Below are 27232 nucleotides of genomic sequence, written 5' to 3'. Positions count from 1 at the left end.
AACACACAGTCTTGGTGAGAATAAAAGGAGCTGTGATAGTAGCCTATGCATGGGAAATAACATAGTTTGCACTACAATTACATGATACAGTACTTTCATATCTATAGGCAAGTCCTTCCTTAATTACAAGTCAGTACAGTGGGATATGTACTAGTGTATATCAACATGCAGTCATATATATTGAATGGTGGGTCATGAGTTGGTTCAGGCCATTGAACAGCAAATTATTAATACCACAATCCACAGGAGGGATTGATCAGCTGGTTCCGTCTTGAACCGTAGAATGTGATGATAATTTACCACTCCCGTATGTGAGAAAACATGTCGAAATGTAGTAAAGTCTGTACAAAAGTGATATAGTCACATGTCACATACAATTTTACAGGATATATTCCAAAACTTACTGGTTTGGATATTTACGAGTGACGAGCTTACCTGTCTCCTCACAACCTTAGCACCTCATTCTACCGTGCCTATAAAGTCCTGGTAAAATAATAACACTGTGCGCCCTCTATGACCGAACCCCCCCCTCGGTCACTCCTCACTACTCATGAGACCACTCCTTAAAAGTGGCCTCACGGTCACCGAAATAGGGGTGGCCAGAATCCTCTGGCCACCCCCAAGGACTCCCGTCGACTAAACTTCTCAAAGGTGAGCCCTTGACAAAAGGCACTGATGCCTACCTAGCAGGGAGAGTGTAATCCTCCCCGCCGCAGCGGGTAAGGGGGGGGACACTCTCCTGAGCACTGCAGGCGAAACTACCCCTTTTTCCTAACAAGGAGCCTCATCCTGTAAAGGCCCAACGCTTGCTAACCCTAAGACAACTTAGGTGAGTACGCCTATGAAAAACACAGGGTGCAAAGTTACCTTCACCGATAGACCTGGCCGGTGACTCTTAGTAGTTGTTGGCTCTGTCTATCTGGTGATGTGCTTGGAGTCGTGAGCCTAGTCGAACGACTGCTCCCCCATCCGGCTGTGTCCCACCCCCTCGGGGGAGGGAGGCGGGAATGGAGACAGGTAAGCTCGTCACTCGTAAATATCCAAACCAGTAAGTTTTGGAATATTTACTTCGCTCCTCGCTTACCTGTCTCCTCACAACCTTAGCACCGAGTGGCACTGCCCGATGGTGGGAGGCCCGTGGGGTGGGACCAAGTACCAACCGGACCTCGCATCACCGCGCTACCAAAAGCTGACTCGGCGTGTAGAGTGTCAGGTAAGTAACAGGCGACGAACGTAGTTGGTGTTTTCCACGCTGCCACCTTGAGGACGTCCTGTATCGGGATACCGGCAGAGAGAGCTGTGGAAGCCGAGGCCCCACTGATGTTGTGATCTCTTGGCCGGGTATCCCCCCATCGTGAACAGGCGGATCATCTCTACTAGCCATCGGGATAGGGTATCCTTGGCGGCTGCTGTTTAAGGTGGTCGTGGCAGGATGAAAAGGGAGGTTGTTTGTCTCAACTTCTCTGTCCTGTTTAAGTACCACTTCAGTGCCCTGACTGGGCACCATCGCTTGTCCTCAGCCACTGATGAAAGGGTTTTGATTTCCGGAAAGAAAATGTCCCCGGGCAAGAAAGTCAAGGCCCGGTTCTTGGCAATAGGGGACGGGTCTGGAACCGTCCTCGCCCCATGGCCCTCGAATCTGATGTGGTTCTGTTTGGTTGTTAGGGCTTGGAGGTAACTCCTTCACGCTGACGCTACCGCAATGACGAAGAGTGTTTTCTTTGTAAGAGCAGCCAGGGAAGCGTTCCCCGTTGATTCGTACAGCGGCCCTGCCTGGGCATGCAGCACTGCTGAGAGCCCCGCAGAGGGGGCTAACTGTCTGACTCGTGGACGGCGATTAGCCATGCCTTTGGTGAGCTGGTCAATGTCTGGGCTAATGCCCAGCGTGGAGCCGTCTGGAAAACCAGGCGTCCCCGTCTGGGGCCTGCGTGTGGGACCTGCGGCCTGGGACCCGGGGTCCGGAGGGAGCCACTAGGATGAGTTTACCCTTGGAGCTGCGAATCTTCCTCAGTATCTGGCTGATCATGCCAAAAAAGGGGGGGGAAGAATTTAAACCTCTGGTCCGTCTCGAGGCAGGGACCTGGCGCTATGTGGAAGGCTGCAGGTGGGACCGCCTGTTACAAAAGATGGGCAGCCCATTGCTGCCCTTTGTCGTAAGCAGGTCTATCCGAGGTATGCCGAGCATGTGGAAAAACCTACCGCATATTCCTTGCGAAGGGTTTACTCGTCGGGGTCGAGTTGTCCCCTGGGCAGAGCATCGGCCCTCACACTCTCCTTTCTGGCTATATGGGAGACCCATAGGGCCGTGCCAGATTCTGCAGCTGTGGTGAGGGTCTCCCATGCCAGACGGCACAATCTCTCTGCCCTGGAGTCCTGAGAGCGAGGCGGAAGTACATGAAACCTGGTTATCTTTGCAAATAGAGTGTTGGGGCCGATCCTTTGCCCTGCTGACGCCACTGTGGTGCAGGAAAGTGGTTTCTCTGTATATGCTGCTAAAGAAGTCAAGGACAGTGGCCTGTATGATGACCTTGTTAGCGCCTGCAGTACAGCAGCCCTCGCAGTACTGAATGCAGTACCACAGTACTGCTGATGACCCCTTTAGTTATCAACCAGTTGCAATCAGAAAACCTCTGAAGAAAAGTAATGCCTTGATGATGTAGACCTAAGCTGTACCCTGTAGGGAGGTTTAATGGAGGTTATTTCCATGAAAAGTAATATTAATAATAATATTGAGGGTTGAACTGCGCCGGCCTATCTATCGATAACGAAGCCAGAGGCGCTAGCAATATTACCCTGGTCAACAATAACCTGTTAAACAGAGAGAAATCCCTCCTGGATGGAAAGACGCAATGGAGATAAAGTGCCTTGCCCAAGGAAACAACAGAATGATCTGGCCAGGACTAAAACCTGCAAGCCTTAGATCACCAGTACACTGCCTACACCGCTTGATCACAGTGCTCTCCAAAAATTGAGTACTGAATGGATAGTTTGCTTCATCAGAGTCTGAATCAATGCTACTGCTGCTATGTGGCTTTTACAACTACAGTATATGTATGTATTTGTGTATGTAGTTTAGATCATCCTGCAAGTAGGAACTTGTGAAGAAGCCTCATTGGCTTATCAAAGCCGCAAGCTGACCAAAGTCAGTCTCGTACATTCATATTTTAATGTCCATGACTATGAATTGTCAACAGCTCTGTAACTGGACAACATACATTAATCTTGGGGTGACTTGAACCGGGGACCTTTTGATTGGAAGGCACCGGGTTTAACCACTGAGCTAACTAAGCTACAGCCCTACTCACCAGGAACAAACTCCCAACAGGGGATGTGTAGGGTGGGTTTGTAGAAATTCCACCTCATAAATCCTGGCTGTTTAACGGAGTCCAGGGAGTTACTCAGCAAACACATAGGCGTTACTAAATGTTTAGTCTTTTGCTATGATAGCGTTATTAGAGGTGTAAGAAATATGTTACCGAAACCCTTTAGGGGCTATTATTTCAAAACAATTTCCGTTAAGACATTAATATAACATTAATATAACGTAATATCTCATAGACATCTTATGTCAACGTTTTATCAACACCACATTTAACGTACTAAACACGTATTGAATGTTATGATAACGTACCCGTTACTTCTCAAATCTCTTCCTGTCGAGATGTGTCCATTTCGTAGTGCAGTAAAGGTTTCCAGCTTCCTATTGAAACCACCTAGCGCCTAGGCTAGTCAAGACTAGGCCATCAGGTGCTACGAAATGCAACTCTGCTTAAGATGTCGGAACATCGAACATTATTCATGAAGTGCATGCTGTATGTTCGGAGCGTGTTAGCGCTTGTAACTTGCTGGGGGTTGTATCCTACCCCTTTTTCAACTTACTAACGCGTTTGTCTTGGTAATTCACCAAAGAAATAGGAAGAAAGGCTTATTCCATAGGATTGCTCACGTAGTCGAAAGCTCGTTGCAGTAAAATTGAGCTTACACGTGTCACGCCAGGTGGCTGCTTGGCCCCCCCTCCTCTCTTAACAAATGTGCCACGTTGTACCTTTTTTTCTGGCAGTTTGCCAAGGATCTATGAGCGTTATGTTTCCTGGCACTTTGCCAAGTCTCGAGAAAGTTTTCTTCCTAGCAGTTTGCCAAGGTTTTAAAGTAAACGGAATACTGTACGTCATGAGAACCGATTTGAAACCCCTGTCTTACGCATTTTAACATGTTCTGGAAGTGGGTTCACCAGTGTTTTAAACGACAGTGTTTTTTAAACACAAGTAAGATTTTAACCTAGGCAAATGGCGATGAATTATGATTAGAGAGGAGTATAATTAGCGAGGAGAATATGACCCATGAGTGTCTGCAGGTACTCGATAAATAAACACACATTTGGGATGTGTAGTGGTAGCGGTGTTTTTCCGCAAATGATTCGAACCTGTCGTCGCCGCTCAAGCTGCTAGTTCCGGGGGGGGGGGACACTCCCCCTATTCTGGGAAGCGGGAGTAACCGTCCTCTGTAACCCCGAAATCTAGGGGTCGACCTCGTCGTCTAGGCCGGACAGGTTGCCCGACGCTCTGCAAACCAGGTCGTCCTTGCCGGGGAACAAATCAGGTTCCATTCTTTGGTCTGGGATTGATCGTGGTGTCGCGGCCGGGCTGGCCCGTGGGTTGCGATCGCTCCTCGGCACCGATGTCTGTGTTCGGTGTCTGGGGATAAGTATTTCTCCCTTTGCCGTGGGAACCTGGCTCGGGGCTGGTTCTCTTTTCGGATTGGTCGCTTGCCCCTGCTAACCCGTTCTGGGGGCCCGGCATTGGTAATCTCGTCGGTTCCCGGCCTCAGGACCGGCCGCGGCTCCGGTTAGGGGGTCTGCGGGCCGGGCTTCTGCACCTGCTACCCCGTTCTGGGGGCCTAGCAGTTGTTAATCTCGTTGTAAATGTTGTTGTAGTTGTAAATGTTATTGTAAATGTCGCAGTTGTAAATGTTGTTACTCTCGTAGGCTCCCGACTTCGGGACCAGTTTTGGATCCCGTTTGGAGATCTGCGGACCGGGCTTCTGCCCCTGCGCCCCCGTTCTCGTCGGGCCCGGGCCCTCCGGAGCCAATCTCTGAGTACCCAGCAGTCGATTGTATAGCTCTGGTTCCCGGCTCCGGGGCGGTTTTGGATCTGGAGTGAAACCTCGGTTCTGCCTTCCCTTCGAGTCTCGCCGGACCCGGGGTCTCGCCGGACCCGGGGCCTCGCCGGACCCAGGCTCCCGGAGCCCGTCTCTGTGTGCGTACCACGCCGGGTACCACCACGCCGGTACTCCTCGACCCGGACATTCTGTCCTTTCCGGTGGGATTTTTTTTTTTTTTTTCTCTCGCCGGACCCGGGCTCCCGGAGCCTGCTATGGGACCGGCTCCGTTTCAGCGACCCCTCGGTCGTACTCTCTCTCTCGGACCCGAGCTCTCCGTGGCCTGTAGCCCGCGCTCCGTGGGTCTCTCTTGCTGCGACCCGGACTGAGACGTTGCCTCTAGCCCGGCCGAGCCGTGCCTCTTCTCAAGAGGTCTTTTCTTGGCGGGAGCCTTGCTCCTGCCCTTCCCTCTGGCCGTAATCAACCGGACGTCGCCGGGACCGTTAGGGGTACTCTTTGCTGCGACCCGGACTGAGACGTTGCCTCTAGCCCGGCCGAGCCGTGCCTCTTCTCAAGAGGTCTTTTCTTGGCAGGAGCCTTGCTCCTGCCCTTCCCTCTGGCCGTAATCAACCGGACGTCGCCGGGACCGTTAGGGGTACTCTTTCTCTCTCTCTCCACCTCTCCTTCGGCCCTCTCCTGGCCACTTTCCTCCACCTCTCTCACCACTTCTCCCTCCTCCTCTCTCTCTCTCTCTTGTCTCTCCTATATCTTTTTCTGGGGCACCGATGGCCTAAGGAATCAAGTCCAGCCTGCCCTAAGGCTTGCTTCTTAGACTCGTAAGCCACTGGTCTATCTAGTGCCACTGGGCTGGCGAAAAATTTATGCAGACCAGGCATGGGTCCCGTCTGGTGTAGGTTCTACACTTAGGGCACAAATCGTGTTCGACCCAGGTTCTGCCTGGCCGAAACATCGAAAAGTTAAAAAAAAAAAAAAAAAAAAAACTTCAGCTGGTTACGAGACAAACTAAAACGCTCGAATTAAGGAAAGACTAACTCTTAAGCTTACGGAAAAATGCAAACTAACAAGAGAACGGGAGAGAACGGGAGGTACATAACGGTGAGTAGAGGTACGTAGCGTAACCTAGCAACGGCGAAATACGAAAAACGCTACGAAGTGGCCTAACAAAATCAACACAAGCTGAAAAAGAACATGAGAGAGCGAAATATAGAAGAAGAAATCGTGAATAGAAATACAATGTAGACATGCTATGAACATGAAAATACAACGACACGCCTATAGCGTGGGGAAGGGAAATTGGCGGGAAACCTAGGCAGTTCGCGGAACTGCTACCCCCGCAAAAAACCTAAGGGCGGAAACGCACTAGGAATAAAAACAGTCCCCAAAACCCTCCCTTTCAACAAAAAAGGATACTTATCGGGCTGGAAAGGACTGCCATACTCCTAAGAATCCGAGGAAAGAAACTTCCAAAGATCGCTAAAGAAAACCAAGACGAAATCCAAGGGAAATATATCCACAAGAAATTCACGTGAAGACACTTTTAATGGTAGAATGAGTAGTGAGGAGTGACCGAGGGGGGGGGGGGTTCGGTCATAGAGGGCGCACAGTGTTATTATTTTACCAGGACTTTATAGGCACGGTAGAATGAGGTGCTAAGGTTGTGAGGAGACAGGTAAGCGAGGAGCGAAGTAAATGATAATATAATATGCAAAAGAACTTGATATTCACATACCTGTACATATCTGCGAGGAATGTGAACAGTGCACTAAAGCATGTTATTTTCAATTGTAAAATTTGGTCGCTTTAATGCACTTTGTTTACGGGTCATAATATGTTGTTTACAATACTGCACATGTCACCACTTGAGATATATAGGAAAACCATTGGAAACCACTCCTTCATGCTATATATATGTCATCTATAACACCTCTGAAAAATGGAACACCACCACTTCATATTAATGCAATATCAAACCAAAGCTACTTAACTGTTATTTACATGAGCATGTGTTGAATAACAACATGTAAGCATTGATAGCTACAGGATATATGTGAACTGCTAGATATCAGGCAAACAAATTTATTTGCATTAATACCGATCGGAGATGTTACCGGTGCGGTCGCTACGCTACGGCAGCGATTGGCATGAAATGATGCGGAGAGCCTTACACCGACCAGGACCAATCTGAAATCGACCGACCAGCGCTCGCTGACTGCCACAACTATCAGTGCACGAGAAATCAAGACATTTTCAACTAACGACCAAATTAATCAGGAGATTAATTTAACGGTGACCATGTAGTACTAATTAACTTCTCGTAGTTTCATCGGTGAATGATCACATCATCTCATATCCTACGAGCAGCTTTAATTAATCGTGACAGAGTGATCGTTACATATGACATTTCAAACGTACAGTAGGTCGTCGCAATCGTCTCCCCCTAGGGTACCATAAAAGCCAACAGGCGATGTATAGTGATCCATTGCCATGTTTAATTAATAAAATATATGAAATTAATGATGCAAACTGTTGAATGCATGCATGCTACATGTATAAAGGAAAAGAAATAGAAAGCATTGTGATTCCATACTGTAAAATTATGCTAATAAACACTACAGATAAGGTTTTCACCACGTCATGTTGAATGTATGCATGTTATACAAAAAGAAAACCATGTGATTCCTTATCATAAATGTTTCAGCTATATACATACTGTTCAACATAAAACTATGCTAATAAACACTACAGACAAGGTTTTGACCACAGCATGTTGAATGTATGCATGCTATACAAAAAGAAATAATAGCTCAAGATGGCCAAAATTATGACAGCAAGTGCAGTACATGACTTGATTGGAAATGCACTAGAGAGAAGCAGAGTTTATCTTCTGTTTTTAATAATAATCCATAGTGCCTGGTGGCAATTGTGACTCTCTAAAATAAATGATATAGGAATATATATATATATGTGTAGAATTTAGGTAATAATTTAGGTAATAATAAGTTAGGTCACATTCACAACGTGTCTCCACTTGGCCCGAGTAACTTTGTTGTAATTGTTGTACATATAGTATCTATATGTGATAGATACTATATACATGTACAACAATTACAACAGCGTTACTGGGGCCAAGTGCAGTGGCGGAGCGTCCATACAGTCAGGGGGGGGCGGATGCCCCCCCTGACGGACTCAAATGGACTGCTGGCGCCCTTTTCAGCTTTTTACCACTTTCTACTTATTCGTGATTATTGACATTTTTACTGCGCTCTCATCTACCTATTGACATTTGTCACATTTTTTTGGTATAATTTTCTGACAAACTGCTCTAACGGTTATTTATTCTTCGTTTATCTGCAAATTAGCAAGGCCCGGAAAGGGTCATTTCAGGCGATCTAGGGAGTATCTTTACTCAAAAAAATCCTGTACTCTCCGCGCCAACCTGTGGTGGCGCTCCGCTTAGATAGTGTCGAAAGCGCCCCTACAGACCATTCTCGCCCCCTCTGACCAATACCCCTAGCTTCGCCACTGGCCAAGTGGATACACGTTGTGAACGTTACCGAAATTATTGACGTACATGACAAACTATAGACTTGATGCTTTTATAGCCCTGGATACAAAATTATCAACAGGAAGCTTTTGCAAGAAATTTGTACGATTTAAATAAGCTTAAGTGGCCTATAATATGCTATGCCTTAAGTGCTGTTTTAATGAACTTTTCTGAAAATAATTGGAATATTGTCACGCAACTGTAAAGAGCTATGAGGAAGTTGCACATTTTGTGGTCTGTGGTCGAAGTCGTACATACTTCGGTCTGTGACATAAGGTCCAAGGTTTGATTCCTACCTTCGCCTGATGATTCCCCAAACAAAAAGGACGTTACCGGTCGTGAAGTGAAATTTTTCTGGAGTGTTGATCTACAGTAAGTAAATATATATCTCTATGTGTAGATATGTACATTTTCGTGCAAATAGAAATTGTGTATTAGATCTGTTATTGCGATCAAATATATAACAATCCCATTCTGAGAACTGTAACAGGATACGATTGATCAAAGGTCAACAGTACAAATTGCCCCAAAATATGCTAGAAAGCCAGAAAATGGTCATCCACAGTCAAATTTCAAGAAGCATTCAACTGCCTCTCTAAAAAGTAGTTAAAACTATTCGTACTTGTGAGAAATTTAACTGTCTATACTCAGTACTCCTCACTGGTAATAATAATATCAACGGTCCACGGAAGCCTCAAGGACAGTACTTTTGAAAACGGCTGGCAACATTTGGCATGCAACACATCGTAGGCCAATCAATTCTGATAACCTTTTTAAATGTCTTTGAAACACCTAAAACCCCCTGGTTGGGGTATTTACAGGCACTGAGGATACTTGCCATTTATCTACTGGTTACTAGGCTAGGTAGATGAGATGGTGCAGTAGTAGAGTCAAGACAGGTACAGTGAGAGAGAAACGCAGTATTAAGGACCAGAAGCTGCATTTACATAGATTCATGTTTCCTTCAGATGGATGTAAGTGTACATGCATGACCAATACTGTACTGTACAGTGTAGGTACTGTACGCATGTACATGTGGAACTGTACAAAACGACCATTTTCGATAATATAGTATTAATCTGTGCATAGCATTTTACAGACTAAACTGTCTGTAACAGAGTTCTAAATCTAATTTCATGTTTATAGGTATCAAATTAACATATTAACAAATAGACAGGATTCAGGGTTTAATTTATAAATTCAAATGACCTGGTAGTTTTACTGTGTACGGGGTACGTATCTTTATTTTCATTACATATGTAAACAATGAAGCTAAAAGTAGAAGGTATTAAAGCTAGATGGAAGCTGCAATATCAGCTGAGTTGTTATTTACTTAAATTATTATTAATGTTATTCTGAACAAGACATGGAATTACTCAAAAATACTTTTAACACTGTTAGCCTCTGAAGAAGACCATGCTACTGTAGGATCAAAAACATCATACGGACCGCTAACTTTTACATACAATATTTACCTAAACAGTAGTACACAGGCATTTAGCAATAGATAATTATTATAATAATAATCATAAAAATAATGATAATGATGATAATTATAATAATACACAGTACACAGGCTTTTAGCAATGGATAATTATTATAATAATAATGCTAATGATGATGGTACAGTAGTGATAATCATACACACACGCATTTAGCAATAGATAACTATTATAATAGTAACAATAATAATGATCATGGTAGTGATAATAATACACAGTACACAGCCTTTTAGCAATAGATAATTATTATAATAATAATAAAAATAATAATGATAATGATAATAATAATAGTAACAATAATAGTAATAGTATTTAGTAGTACAGTAAGTAGTAAGTAGTAGTAGTAATAATAAAAACAATCATAATAATCATAATAATCTGTTTGCAAACAGGTTTGTTTTTCCTTTTTTCTTTCTATAATTTTAACCAAGCAAAAAAAAACCCACATGGCTTAGTCAGTTGGTTGCTCCTTAAGTAACTAAGTGGAAATTCATTTATACTTGAAAGGATTAAAATGCACCAAATTAAGTTCGATACAGATACTGTATATATGCTGTAGACTGTCAAGAAACAACTTGACTAGTCCACGCTGTATTTCTATACCCACCTTTTTTAATCATCTAAGGCTAATCAAATACAGTGACTGAAGTACTCATATACAACATTTTTAAACAGACTCAGTCTATAATGCAACATAAAAGTCAGTAGGAAAACATTTATGAACAGTATGTATGAGAGTTCTATGGCTACAACATGTTGACAATGCATTAGTCATAGTCCAATAAGAAGAAATTACCCAAAAATTGGAGTGACTAGTAATACAGCTGATCTGATTTGCAAGTTATTTCCCTTTAGAATATTTAATATCTTTGCCACTGCATGTAACCTCATTGTAGCGAGTATGTACAACAAAACATACAATTGTTACAGATCTATGTCTTTGTATGGTACAGTTTATTTCAGATGAATTATTAACCATATTTCTCTGAATATGCTGTACAACAGCTGATAGCTGTTTATATCCAGCTTTACAATTACATGCTGCTTTAATTGGCTCATATGCTGTACTGTGCACTCCTACTGTATTAAACCTACCATTTATAAGGTTCTTTTTTTTCACAATAAATTGCACAAAGGACTCGTTTTTGTCAATTTTATTTCTTTTGCTAACTCCATCCTACGGCAACAATGGATGACAATCTTCTGTTTCCATTTCCTAATCACCATGACTACCAAACTTATTGAGCTACCAATTGTCGACTTAACCAGTAGAATTCAGATCTGCACCTCTAAGTGTACACTGCCTCCATAATTTATTGCCAAAAACGATTGTATGTGCTCAGTACAAAGTTACCAGCTTCCTGCTGTACTGTTGGTGTTGAATACACACACATGTACATATACTACATTTATGTGTTCATTGAGAACCATTTTGACCAGTGACCTTCTGCAAAGAAAATAACTTCCTCTCAATTTTTAATCACATCATCACGAGCCGAGAAAACCTTTTTCGAAGCAGATTCAATCTTGAAGAAATCTGATTAATTAGCCATTTTCCTTGATACTGGTTGATAGAGACGATACTGTTAGCATACTAACACGCCAACCTTCAATATATACAACAGTACATACACTTAAGCAGAATTTATACAGTCTTGTGCCTTGTTTGTATAGTACAGGAGATATCTATGTTCTATAATACGGTTTAGTCTGGCAAAAACATATATTATGGAAAGGTTCAGTATAAATGAGGAGAAACCTTTTCAATATTTCATGGGGAGTCTCGGGTTTACCATACTGAGTGAGATGGCTCTTGCGGCCGACGAGAAGGGCTGTACAGTTTACTAATACTGTAAATATATGGTACAAGTTTACGGATACTATTGCAGTTTACGGATACAGTTTACAGTTTACGGATACTGCAATATATGTTACAAGCACAGGCTCGGGAAATACAAGGCTATGTTGAATGCATGCATGCAGAACAGGGTACCTACAAATCACATTTCAAGGAAGTGTTTTAGAATGTTTGTAAATATTTTGCTTTAAAGATCTCGATAGTAATTCACTCAGCAATATTGCATTTCATTATTAAACAAGGTTATAACTGCTATACATGTATGGCTTTCATTTCAGGAGGACTTGAACAATGCTTTGGGCACAAATATATGCGATACATGTTACAAGCAAACAGGAAATGAGGTCAATATTTCCTGTGCTTGATTACATTGTACTCTAGGTACACAACACCTGGTATTGGTTTTATTCTCCAGGTCCACATTTTTCTTGCCATGTTTATAACCAATCATAACAAATTTTTTTTTAAAAACTAGTATTGTGCTATTGTTCCTCTCTGCTACACTTAATAGCCATTGATTTTTGTGCTAATTCAAATTCTTAACATTTCTTGATTATTGAAAAAGAAATTACCATTTTTTGTTTTAATGTTTTTGTTTTTAGTTTTAAGCTAGTACTGTGAATCAAGAGATAGATTGTACAGTACATTAAGGCATGAAAAAACTTTAAACATTTCATGCCAAACTTTCGTGGAACATTGAAAGAGGCCAATTAGATTCAAGTGAGGCAGGCTTTTCATCTTTGCTATTGTCACATTCCAATATCGCCGTCCAGTAAAAGCTACAATACCCTACAAATTTGTTTATACCAGGGTTGTCAATGAGTGCAAACTCTCGGGTATAGTAAATTTACAAAGTTAACAACCTATCAGTTGATGCAAATGATTCTGTCATTTGTCTGTACCAGCCATTGTTGAATGTCAGTATCACACGGATGAACAGCCTTTCCACTATCACTATACAGAACAATTTATCTTCTGATAAATAGGACCAATCAACCACAGTTTTATTACAAATTAATATTAAAGAATCATTTGATACTACTACTGAATTAATGAGAGGGCAAAAAAAACCTTCCAATAAAGTCAATTGTACTGTATTGAGAATTTACCATCAAGAAAAAGAAAAGAAAACAATATGGAATGCCCCTTTAAGGCCACTTGATGAGGACGTTTAAATATCAACACCATCTCATCTGCTTGAGTTATGACTGCTCTCACAAATCTGTCTAGTCAAAACAGGGTACCAGCATGAAGTGTTGAATGGTTTACAAGATGAATAAGAAACCCACCCTGCTGATATAGCCAACTGTTCGGGTGGGGAAGGGGGGGGGGGAGAAGAGGTTTATGTATTAAACCTTGTAACCAATCAAAGATGAAGTTCTATCAAATCCGAGAGTGACATCATCATCCTTCCCTTTAAAACTGGTTCTCCCCTTGGGTAACTAAATTGTCGGCAAAAATAAACAATAATAATCATAATAATAAAGAAAATATGTATATTTGAGAGGCTGTAGTGAAGCACACACAAACAAAAGAATAGGCAGAGAAAGTTTTCAAAGCTGTGAACAAATTATTTACTTTACATTCAAGTTTCTGTGACCACCTTAACTCCCCCCGCCCCTTGATATACATGCATGCATTGCTTATACCGGTTATTGTAACATCACTACACAGGGTAAAATCTACAACCATTTGATATCAGCTAGATTATAACTGCATTATGAACATGCCAAAGCAGGTCTTAATTCCATAATTTATATGCCCATAAATCTAAAGAAAACATGACATCCATCATGCGTAAGTTTATGTATTAAAGCAAATATTTAAACAAAATGCAAAAGCAGTCACAGTGCACCTAGATCTTTACTCATGATCACCTCATGAAGTTAATTGATCACTTTTCTAGAAGCTGATGATCACAGTTTGTATACAAATCAAAATGATCCTTTAATGATTAATTATATATATGAACTGAAAATATTGACACAGAATCCAAAAGAGGTGTTAAGCCAAAACCAACACTCCATGAAAGTTCATATAGCAATAAATTTTCATACTCACATGGATTTTGTTTGCTGACGAACGGCTCGGTGTCGAGACCACTCGATGCGTAGAAATCTAGAGGCTCCTCTCTTCAACATTATCATTGAAGAAGAAGAAGAATGTATCACTAAATACACAGCAACGACACAGACATCAACTACAGACACCACAGAGAAACTTAACTTCTAGATCTGTCGAAAATGTCTGGACTCAAGAAAACAACTGAACTCTTTCAAGATAAGCCACTGCTGTATGCTTATGTAACACTATTCATTGACCAGTTAATAGCCATATCTCCCAAAATGTCCTTCTTTTAAACCCACCTGCCTGTTCTATAACCACTTTCCTACAACTGTGTATATATCTCAAACGATTGCAGTGACTGCTAGAGCTCTAGATCTACAAGAATGACTCGTAACACTGTGTATGATAGGAATTGACTCCGAATCTCCCTATAATAATGGAACAGTCCATTCTCCATACAGAAAGATAATTCAAGGTGAGTCCACAAAAGATATAGATGGGTTAGTAACAGCTAGAAGGAGCTGAAATTAACAATAGGTTATAATGTAAAGCATTCTTCCAGGTTTAAGAAACACTATTTGAAAACACATAGCAATGAATACTACCAAGCCTCTACTCTACCAGTTCAAGGCCAAATAGAAATTATATAGAGCAATGTGTGTGTGTGACCCTGTGTGTGTATACATGGTAAGCACTGCATCATGTAACCAGTGCCAGATCACTGTTGTACTGTGGGGTCAGAAAGGGAAAGGCCTGCATTTCTTGACCTGAATCAGGTCACCAAATATATAAACTTAAATTGGAAAGAAGCCTAATTAGCCAAGAGAAGGCCACCGTTCTTGGTGGGAGATTAATTAGTTTTCTGACTAACACTTGTATCAGACATGGATGTACTAACACTGACACTTCCATACATCAGAGGAAAAATAAGCGCAAGTGTTCCAAGCAGGGCCGGATAATTTTTTAGGAATTTTGTTCTGGTTGTCCAAACAGAAACTTTGGTTGTCCCAAAGAATGCAACAGAATAACAAAGACCAATACATACACTGTAGGAGAGATGTAGGTTTGATGAATAGAAGGCTCCCAACTTTGGGGGCTGGTGACACCAATTTATCGTTTAACAGTGTGGAGGTAGTTTACTTACCATGCAAGCTGACTTTGATGTAAACAACTAGCTCTGGTCATCCGTTTTACAACCTCCAAAGCAGATTTTGGTTGTCCAAACAGAACTTTGGCCATCTCTGACCAATAAAAATTTACCCTGGTGGCAGTTTAGAAGGCTCTCGATATTCTCCCCTTCTGATTTTTTGTTTTTATGGTTCCTATACAAATACTGCTATACATCTTTGCACTTGTATAATAATTTTCTTCTTTTTTTGTAATCAATTTTTTTTAGTTACAGTATATATATCACAGTATGATACAATGTGCATGATCTTAGATATCAGGTATATTGCAGCATTTAATAGCTCTAACATTCAGGACCAGATTCCAACTCTAGAGGCCTGCATCAGAGACATTAAACGCTGGATGATAGTGAATTTCTTAAAATCAAATGACGATAAATGACAATAAAAAACAAGTTCCTTTTAAGTGCAATATCAGGAAAATGCCATCCATATCATAAAATGTCAAATGATGTCATTCTTCCAAGGTAAAAGATCTAGGTGTAATATTCGATTCGGGTTTGTCAGTAGAAAAAGTTTGTGATGTCTAAAAGTCAAAGTGCACATGCATCATCTTTGCTCGATTGCTCAAATTGTCATTTGCCTGACAAGGATGCCACTAGAAGGCTTATTCAGGCTCTTGTCATATCTGAGAATTGATTATGCAAATTCTATTTTAATCAGTGTAAGCATATCGTTTGTTCACAGTCTTCAAAATTTGATTCAAATTTCTGCGGCTAGGCTAATAAGTAGCTCATCTCTTAATAGAGAACACATGAAAGCCATTTGATACCACCTTCAATGGTTGCCTGTCGAATATCTTTCTGCTTTTTATGATTTTAGTACTTTGCATCAATTGTCTGAATTAAGGCATTGCCTCTAACTGTTAAATTGCATTTTATCAAAGTCTGTCAACCGAATCATACGTTTAAATTCATCTAGCCAGCTTTTCACTGGATAAAAAAATGACCTCAAAACATCATAGAAAAAAAAAGAATAAAAAAAATGGTTGTTCGAATAACAATTTGGTCTATGTACAGTGTACTGTTTAGTAATTATACCAATTGCTTCATCTATGGAAGTGAAGACACAAACTATAATTTCTAGTGCAGAAAATCTGACACAATATGAAAACTTAATTTAACAGATTCAATTGAAAACATAGACTCTTCGACTCAGACACCAAAGGGTCTGATTGCTGTTTACCACACAAATATCCTCCGGCCTTGCTTCGTACAGAAAGGTTAAAAAATACTGGTCTGCTTGGTTCAATATAGTAAAATAAAAGTTACCAGGCGCGTATCCCCCGGGTAAGGAAAAGAGGAGAGAAAAAAAGAGAAGAAAAAAGGGGAAAAGAGGGAGAAAAAAGAAAAGGAGGAGAGGAAGGAATGGAAAAGAAAAAGAAGAAAGAGAGAAAAAGGGGAAAAGGAGGAAGTAGAAGATAAACGCTAAGACCTTGGGAAGAGAAAGAGGAACAGTCATAATTACAGCGCTGATCCCTATTATATACACAGGGTAGCCAGTGACAGATCGAAGATTACAGAGGGGACGTGCGCCTCACCCTAACCCTTACACCGACAACTCCATTTTTAGCTCATACCAGCATGCTGGTGTGAGCTATTGTTACAGTGCGGCATCTATCACTCTATCCGTCAACAATTGGAAAACCGCTCCCACTCACACAGTACTTAATGGAATTTCATGAAACTTGGACACAAGGACCATTGGGTATAGGGCCATCAGAGATGGTCCGAAATTTAGGGTCAATGGTCACCTGTGGGCCGTAATGGGCCATTTTGTGGAAATACGCAAAATGCTTCTTCTCCTACAGATTCCATGGTACAATGTTGAGGGTTTGTCACGATAGTACTATGGAAGTTTTACCTTCAGGTCTTTTGTGGCCCGGGCCGCCGCCCTATATTTTAAAATTGCTCCTGTTCGTACAGTGTATGGCCAGTTATAATGAAACTTGGTCACAACGTTCCTCGGGATGAGGGTTATGAGGGGTGTTCGGAAAATTGAGGTCAAATGTCATTTAGGGGGTCATAAGGGGTCATTCTTTGTAATATTTTCAAATATATCTCAATCTCCTCAAGATTTTGATGGATCATATTCAAAGTTGAACTGATGATTGTTGGATTGTGTATGAATAAGATGATGCCTAATAATTTTTGGTCAAAAGTTAATTAATTACAACTAATCCCCATTGTTTAATCAAATCTGAGCCTTCACCTTTTGCCAAAGCTCCTTTAATTTGTCTCCCAGTCCCTGCAGTGTTTGTTTACATTTGTGGTTAAGCTCTGCAGAGGCTGTTAGTGGAATTAAAGCAGGACTGGGAGTTGTTATTAACTGTTGAACTGTAAGCATGAGAGCCCTATAGCCAATCAGCACTTGCCGATTCTTAGAAGTCTTTGAGCCTGAGGTATGTAGGCAGCCAGCCAAAATTTTGGCAAGGAGTGCTTCAGTATGGAACACGAAAAGGGCAACCATATTTCGTTGTCTAAACTAAGTTTGTTGCAGTCTAAACTAAAGTTGTTGCTGCTGTTTTACCACGTTGTTGCTCAAACTCACGTTGTTATTTTAACTTCCGTTGTCTAAATATAAGTCGTTGTCTTAACTTACGTTGTTGCTATCGGCGCTGTTCAAAATTGCTCGACCGCGTAATGTAAACCAGAATGCAAAATGCATTGAGGTTTCGATGACTTCAGTACACTAGAAAGGTGTTAGTATAAGCAGAACTAGCTGTTACTATAGAAATGGCCCGAACCACCATTTTGATACATTAAATAAACACAGGTCAGTCTACTGTACGTGGCTATACACACCTGCACCAAAAACAATAGGGGTCTTGGAGGTCCAAGTCCATTTGGAGTCACCAAACACAAACTTGTGGAAACCTTGTTTTATAAGCTACCGTATCTCCCACAGCCAGCCTATCAGATAACATGTGCGTTAGTACAACTCATACGAATAGGAGGCTGCACAGTAAACAACTTTTAAAATGTTATAGGCTTTGCATATACGCTGTGATTGTCGGAAATCAAGTACAACGTCGAGTGTCTAGACAAAATACCAGCATAAAAATACTGCACTTTTAAACTGATTTCATTGAGCCCCTCCAACAATGTGTAGAGATAATCTGGGAATGTCGGTAATCAAGTAAAATGAGTGTCGAGACAAAATGCCAGCATAAAATACTGTACTTAAAATTGAATTATTGAACCATTACATGATGTCTGGATATGTTGTGAATGTCGGCAATCAAGTAAAACGAATGACAGTAATATTACTAAAGACAAATGTTTTCGTCCTGATCGAACACCAATTGCATTTATTATATGACCTATACTTTTACTAGTGTTTATAGTTGAGAAGATGCGATCTTATCACTGCCTGTACTTTGTGAATGCTCTACACAATATATATGGCGGATGCCATCCAGTGCCCTAGCTTCGCTGTTTTACAAGGGCGGCCGTCCGACCTTCATTTCGCCTGCCCTGCCACTCTTTCCTCCTCTCCAACTCAGTATACAGTACCTCGATGCTTTGACCTGCAGCGATTTCACCAGCTACCCCAACTCTTCAAATATTCCCGCAAATGTAGTGTGCATATCTCGCTAAATTCCACGCAATTTGTATTAGGCCTGTTCAAACTTCGGAGTTTCAACTGCACATGCGCATATCCTGAAAATTTGTGGAGAAAAGATCATATCACCTTACCTACAACACATAGCCTGGTCAAAATTTGAGTGTATCTTGGATGATTCGTTTCTTGCATAACATGTTAGCGGGTTTTTTGGTCTAAAATTCTTAACGATGCTGAGCGAGGTTTGTGTATATTCCATTTACAACACAATCCCTTTCGCAAATCGAAACTCCGAACTGGATTGGTGTTACGAATGAACTTGCTTGGTGGGTTTAGTAAACTAGTTCTGTGAGTCATATTGCCTACGTACTTCAATACTGTGCCCCTCTTGTTACTCACGAAGCGCAGACTACATCCAACCATAGAGCAACTGATCCAACATTTACCCTGGATGCTTTTCAGTATTTGGAAACAACCAACTCCACGAAAATTATAGTATTTAAATAACATTTTTACGCAATGTCGAAACTTCAATGACTACTTTTGACGATGTTTGACTGCAGTAGTTTATGCACACGAATTAGTGTTGCACCAGAATCATGACTTGAAGCACGTGGTCAAAGGGACCGCAAAACTTTACGCAAGTTTGCAACGAAGAAATAACTGTGGTATAAATGCACATTTTACATTATCAACTCTCAAAAGGGAGAGAACATAACATACTGTGAGATTTAAAGTCCTTTTCAGTATCAGAGATGTTGTGGTAGCTTCCCGCAAAATTCATAGATTGTCTCAACTCCTAACTTTCTGTGATAAAACAATTATTCAAATATGACATTAACAATATAAATGTAAATAACGTCCTCGGAGTTGTATCAACTATCATGCAAATATCGTTAACAACGTGATTTTGTTCGACAAATCAGGTTGTTAAGGATATTTACATGGCTGTTGCTACAAATCCGGCATGACATTAATGATTACCCCCCCCCTTTTCGCGTTCCATAGTTAAACCATCATACTTTGCGTTCATTGAGCACTGAAGATGCAAGCATGTTTGCAGACAATGGGTAAGGGACTATTAACCAAACAAATCTCGGGAAATTTGAGAAAACATCATTGGCTGTATTTAGCATGAAAATCTCTGTAATAGATATGTTGTTAGCACTGCACGGAAGCAACTTGCGGTTGATTGTTATAATTTTTTTGAAAAGAAAGAATGATGTTCGTTCACAATATGTTCACAACGGAACTTTAGACAGCAACGAAAGTGTAGACATCAACGTGAGTTTAGACATCAACCGTAAGTTAACTTAGCAACGAAAGTTTTAGACATCAACGTGAGTTTAGACATCAACCGTAAGGTTTATAAATCAACGTGAGTTTAGACATTAAGGTGCGTTTAGTCGTCAACGTGACTTTAGACATCAACGTAAGTTTAGACATCAACGAACAACAGCAACATGGTAAACTAGCAACAACAGCTTTAGTTTAGACAGCAACAAACTTAGTTTAGGCAACGAAACAAACTTAGTTTAGGCAACGAAATACGGTTTCCCTTTTGCGTTCCATACTTCAGGTCTGCTCAGGTAGAGGGGAGAAAGTTTAAAAGGGTAGGTCAGTGGTATTGTTTGAGAGAGTGGGTAAAACAGGATTTAAAGGGGGAAAATAGGAATTATAGCCAGTGGTGTGGCCAGTATTCTGCTAAGGGAGGGGGGGTATCCTGGGAAGTGTCATTTCCAGCGATCTAGGAGGCTTTTTCGGCCAAAATTTTCTTGTATGCTTCGCGCCAACCCATGGTGGCGCTTCGCATAGATAGTTTGCCTACAGGCTTCGCCCTTCCGTTGGCAAATTACTCGCTACACGCCTGTTCGAATTTGTAAAGCAAAGAGCAGACATCACATAATATCAGTGAGCATGAAAATGCATGTTCAAAAATGAACAGCCTCAAAACTGTGTATGTGTGTAGTCAAAGTCGTAGGAGCCCAATTGGATTTGGGGGCTGTAACGACTTGCCCGAAAAATAAAACCAAAATTTTTCTCGCGCGAAGCGCGCATTCAACATGTTAATGTCAATATCATATAAGCAAGCATAGGTCATTACATTGCATGGCATCGTGTACCGTACGGACAGTGGACTGGGACATCTATACCATCGCTAATGGCTCCCGCTCAACCCCCCGCCCCCCAACTCACCCACTGGCTCCCAATGGAGACAATATGTCTGAATTTACATTACTTTAGGTCTGGCTGATTTGGTATAATTGATAAAGAGGAGTTAAGGAGGTTGAAGTCAAAAGCAAGGAATCTACTTTCCGGTGTTGGGTGACAAATTCATTCCTCTAAGGGGAGGGGGATAAGGGGAAGGGTGAAGGATCTAAGGCAGGGGTTCCCTAACTGGGGTGCATGAATCCCCAGGAGGTGCGTGAGTCCATCCCATGGGGTTCGTGAGACATTTCTGAAAGTAAAAACTAGAGTACTTTTTGTTGAACTATAATCAGATATATCATATAATTTAGTAATGTACGAAAGTCGTACCTATTGAGAAACTCTTTTCACGTTCCATATGCATATGTGATATGATAAATCACTGAATTATTAAACACAGGCCCCATGACTTTGGTGAATTTGGTGTACGCATGACAGTACGTCGTGAAGATAAAGAGCTGAAAAAGTAACTGAAAGGTTGGCCAAAGTAATTACTATTATTTTGGAAATTCCAGATGACCTCCATTTTGCCTGACACAAAGCAAAGTTAGCATAAATTCATGCTTGAAAATTATAGTATAATAATGACTCAGATCGTGTCTTGAAAAGTTGGGGGTTCTTGGACAACTCTGACATCCACAGGGGATTCATGGGGGGATAAAGTTAGGGAAACCCTGATCTAAGGGAAATTGTTTAAAGATATATGGGAATACAAAGTCTCCTCTCAGAGAAAAAGGTTACGTCATATAGCAGATGGCCTCTCTTTTCAGCTTTCTGCAAGCAGTTCGATCCTGCTGTTATTTTTTCATCGTATATCCTATAAAGTAATCCTGATTTCTATACTTATTCTTTCCACATTTCAGTGCTGAAGGGCTGTTTGTTCTATAACCATTACAGTTGTGTTGCCTCAGTAAACACAAGCTATGTTAAATACTGTACCTATAGTCTGTGGCAATGGACAGATCTATAAGAGCATTTGTGTTCTTCTGCTCTATTTCTTTTTTATTGATTCCTTCATTTGTTTTTTGTCTTGTATGTCCAGTCCACTGAACAGCTGGACAGGTCACTGAGGCTAGAACCTCGTGTACACATATAGCAGTACACTATACCTACAGTACACAGGTACAGTAGTGCACATGAAGTCTTTGACAAGACAAAGCTGGGTTATAGGCCAGTGGCCAATTTCCTCCCATAGTTAGCAATGTAAAGGATAGTCCAGGTTGTTAATGGCTAATGAAAGAGGACAAAATGCTACTCCATCCTGGTGAAATTAGCATGCAATTCAATCCCTATGTATAGTTTTTGAGAAAACAACAATTGAAGTTGAGATATTTTGTACCAAAACGTGAACTTGAAGAAAACAGGTGAGATGTGAAGTCACAGATGCACAATAAAATATTTGCTTCATGTTTTTCTTTAAAATTTACAACATATTTTCAAATTCTTCAAATTGAGATACATTAAACGAATGAATGCACTACTGTCATTTGGGTTATTGTTTTAACTCCAGAAATTCTATTTTGACATTTTCCTGGTTAACTTCACATCCCCTAATGCAAAGTTGGGACCCTATCCAATCTAAGATCAAATCAATAAAGTGAAAACAATGTAAAGAAAACAAAATATTTTGCTGTCAGCTGACAGCAAAATATTTTGTTTTCTTTATTTTGTTTTAACTTTCACGCTAGCGTGCAACTTCTGTATAAACTAATGATTGTTTGCTGTTCATGCACTTATGGTACCATCTGTGACATTTTCAATTATCAGCATATCAAAAATGTGATATAAAAGGAATTTAACTTACACATCACCATGATGGTAAGTACATGTTCTTCTTTCAACTGGACTCTCCTTTCAAGCAATTTCTAGTTTCAATTTTAGCTGCCAGTAAATACAGTTTTATTTAATACAAAAGTGGTGGCGGTATTTCATTTTGTTTTGGACACCACCATTTTTTTTTGGGCACACTGTATAACTGTATAACTCTGTATAATCTGCACACATTATGTATAATACTAAAGTTCTTTTTTAATTAGTTATGTATTTCTAACATTATCTGAGGAATGACATATTTGGGTACATACCATTTCGCACTAATTATTTAATTTGTAGTAGTTTTAGTTTATTCACTACATATTCAACATTTTTTGTTTAATTTCTGGGAGGAAAATGTGTCTGGAAATTAAATTGTGTCTTTTGATAAATATCCAATTGGCTTTTTGTCTCCATGCTAATTAAGAGCTCTGTATATAATACATTATTCCCTATTCATTATTCCCTATTCCCTTTTTTCCCATTATTCCCATTTCCCATTTCCCATTATTCCCTATACATTATTCCCTATAATACATTATTCCCTCTGTATATAATACATTATTCCCATATACATATAATACATTATTCCCTTTCCCAGAGCAGATTTATGTCTGCTACAGCTACTTCATTTTTTAAGGAAAGTAGCAATTGCCATTTTGACTTCATGGAGGTCGTACTATCTCACAAGGCAGACCTGTGATGAAAATTTTCCATGAGTTAATTCTAATAAAAACATCCAATGACACACTGTATGACAGAAGAACTGATGAACATGACTTGAAATGTCAGCCAAAATTATATGCTGTTAAGTACCATGCAAGTTATGCTGCCTTGAACTGAGGGGAAATTTGAGGAAATTTCCACCTAGAACTCTACAGTATGTAAGATAGACATCAGTGTACCACCAGTTAAATTTGAAAGCATCTATAAATAACTTGATACATGAGTGGGTAGATTATTAGATGCAAAAGGCATGTGAAACTGTATGTTCTGAAAGAATGATGTAGTCTGCAAATGGTGAAGCCACTTGAGTTTTACACCTACAGTACATAATAAATACAAATTTGTCACATTTCAAATTGAGATTTACAAGTAAGTGTGTTACTGTAAACCATAAAACACTTTCCAGAAAGATGTGTGAACGAACCTAGCTAGCTCTCAAACCTTCACATAATTTACAAACATTTTCTTTACACATGGCAATAGTGCAAATTATACAATATGTTGCATGGAGTAGATATTTTATTATACTCTACTAAGTGATACAGGGGTACAGATAGTTCATATAGGGTGGCCTGACTTCAGGCATAATATCAAACAGCCTGACAATCCAGTGCACTGTCCTCCATCTGACATGACCTCTCACAGGACTCATACAGTACATCATATGGTAAATGTCCGGCATTTGGAGTAATTTTAGTAAAATCTATTAAATAAATCAGCGTCTTATTGTACAAAACCCTACTGTAATTCACATTCTGGAAACGTTGCTATTAAACGCATGTCTTTTACTGGCTTTATGAATGTAGTGACATACATCGGCATTTATCAATATAGGCAATAGCCCATCAATGTTTGGGTTTGAGCTTACTTCCACACAATATAAATGAAATTTTTGGGGTGGAGGTGGACGGATTAATGAGGTGGAGGAGGACCGACGAACCAGGGCTTTGATTTACAGTCTCCCTTTACAAAGCCAAAGAATAATTGGAGGGAAAGAACAATAAAGAGACTAAGCAAGAAGAACAAATGAGAGAAAGCGGTTAAACCCCCGAGGTTGTGCTCATTTATTACCTGCAAGTAGGACCAATTGGCATTGTGGAATATATGTAACCTACAGGGTTTCCCACAGACGCTTAAAAACATGGTTCAAGAATAGCAGCAGCCTATGTCTTCTGGTACTGTATCTCATGGAGTTGTCGATGTGTCCTCCATTTTTTGATGTTATGCCAGAAGCCACCCTACAGTTCATCATATACAGTAAACCGATGTTTGTCATTTGACAGACCACCTCTGGATCTGATAGTTGGACAGATGATGCATATATAGTTGCATAATATTGGTTGATGGGCAGAGTACTGACAACTGAGGTGTAAGAAGAATTCTTTAATAAACTTAAGCATTTATGTATGTATGTATATGTGATCTTCCCGCAAGCAGGAACTCGCGAAAGAAGCCATGGAGGCTTATAGACTCGCAAGCTGACCGAAGCCAATCTCTCGGCACACATTCATTTAACGTCCATGTCAGGAAGTTGTTATTGAACAACACCCTTGCCAGACGACACACATTGCTGTCGGCGGGGAATCGAACTGGGATCTCATGACTGGGAGACGCCGGCGTTAACCACTAGGCTATACACTCCGCCTGACTGGCGGAGTTTTTTTACTGCTTGACTGGCACATCCTGGCTTGACTGGCACAATTTACTGCTTGACTGGCACATCCAGTAATGTATAAATTACTTAAGCATTCACTACTGTACCTGACTGGCATATCTAATGTGTAGTTCATGCTATGGAGGCACAAACGTTTAGAAATATCTGTAACAAAACACTGATAGCTGTTCTCCTATTTCCATATTGACAATTTTACATTAAATATACTAATTTGAGAAAAGTGAGTTACTGTTTCCCATTATTTTTTATATATTGTCCAGCTACCAGCATTAATTCACAAGTTCCTGACAACAAGATGTGTGTAGGATAAGGATTGCACTAACTAACCTCTCGGCTTCAAGCCTCCAATCAACTGTAGCCAGGCTGAAACCATACTTACAGTACAGTATAGCCTAGGCACAGTACTTCACTGTTGTATAACAGGTTAGACATTGATAGTGAAACAGTATGATGCACTGAGTCCTACATCAGTTACAGTAGAATAACACTGGTAACTTAAAACCTGTGTTGATTTTGGCTGGGTTGGCCTATACATCCAACCCCATGAAAAGAATGCTTGCCTTTAGCGTGTAAACTGGGTCTTAAAAGCCTAGTGCTAAATAGGCATGCATGTTGAAAGTGTATAGTATCATGATTCAGATCATTTTAAAAGTAATTTTCTCCCTTTGCCCATCAAAGAATCACACACAGTAATTGCTATAAAAGGATTGTGTAAAATATACACTAGGTGTGCTAAACTTCTATTCTGGTTTAATAAATGAAAATATTTTCCTGAGAGCTGATGTCTACAGTAGTTCACTTCTTTCCGAACATTCCAATTACATTACAATATCTGTCTCACCATGTCTAAATAACTTATTTTCTCTGTTTCCATGCTACTTTGCATACAGTAGCTCTGTCAAAGATACTGCAAGGATCAGTATATATACAGTACTTTATCATGCAATCATAACTAGGCCTATGGGGGTTTTTTTTGGGGGGGGGCAATAGATTTAACATAGGATAAAACTATGGACCTGTGATCATATAAAAGTGTCATTAGAGTTTATCATTGCCTTTGTTTCACCAACATATTTCATTTCACGTACGTTACACTGAGTATAAATAAGAAAACGGTGTTTGAAGTGAGGATAATGGTGAGGATAATGTTATTTGCTGTCTTGTGTGTGTACTAGGGGGTGTGACTGGTGACAAAATATGGTTTTTGCAGACACAATGTAGCTAGAGGAATCATCATTTGAAAGTTCTATGCAGAACAGCTAGAGCTCTGAAGTTAAAAATGTAATTCCTAAAACTTACTGAACTGGTTTGGGAATATATGAGTGATGATAATTAACTGTCTCCTGTCTACTAAATGCACTTTCTTCATCTAGGCTACAGTACTTTAACTTACCTAATTTCTAGTACTTATCTGATTATACTTACAGTATATACCTAATTACCTATGCAGGATGAAGGTTAGATAGAGGAGAAAAGTGCATGAAAGAGAAGCGAAGGACTGCAATTTCACACAAGCAAAAAAAGAGATTTAACTGTAATCACTAAGGATCTGTCTTGTTGTATTGACCAACAGTATTGAACTTAAAAAACAAGGGTGGGCTTGTTTCTACTCACATGTTGTACGGCAGTTCAGACTCAGAAGGCTAAGTATTCAGAATTCTTTAACTTTTCTGTTAAGCAATACTCATACTATAAGTAACACAGGTTATACAGGTTGAATTTGTTTCTTCAAAGCCGACAATGAACAATTTACGTTGCACCATATGATTGTCAGAACGTACAGTACTGTAATTGGTGTATTGCGCAATCTAAGGACGAAACAAAACATGATAACTATATATAGGCACAGATGACTATTGTTATGATGCTTTAAATTCCATAGATCAAAAAGCTAAATAATTTACATCAAGATAAATATTAAAATAGATTATTAAATACATAGCCTCTAAACTGAACATAAAGCTAAAACTG

At 40.3% G+C, this 27232-nt stretch overlaps 1 protein-coding gene across 2 annotated transcripts in view; it reads right to left on the bottom strand.

The window, feature by feature from the left end:
* The window catches only part of LOC139963975 (deoxyhypusine synthase-like), a 39914-nt gene extending 12870 nt beyond the window's left edge, over positions 1-27044 (bottom strand). The window contains exon 1 of one of the 2 annotated variants that reach the window (XM_071965246.1): positions 26876-27044. In XM_071965246.1, coding sequence (XP_071821347.1) covers positions 26876-26877 — 2 coding nt within the window. In that variant the 5' untranslated portion in view covers positions 26878-27044. Of the gene's footprint in view, positions 1-14083; positions 14471-26875 lie in introns of those variants that run through there. The other variant, XM_071965245.1, reaches the window with a different exon arrangement.
* Between the last annotated feature and the right edge of the window lie 188 nt (positions 27045-27232).

Source organism: Apostichopus japonicus, chromosome 22, assembly GCF_037975245.1.
Source record: "Apostichopus japonicus isolate 1M-3 chromosome 22, ASM3797524v1, whole genome shotgun sequence".
Classification (NCBI taxonomy): domain Eukaryota; kingdom Metazoa; phylum Echinodermata; class Holothuroidea; order Aspidochirotida; family Stichopodidae; genus Apostichopus; species Apostichopus japonicus.
This window is presented reverse-complemented; position numbering and strand designations above follow the sequence as displayed.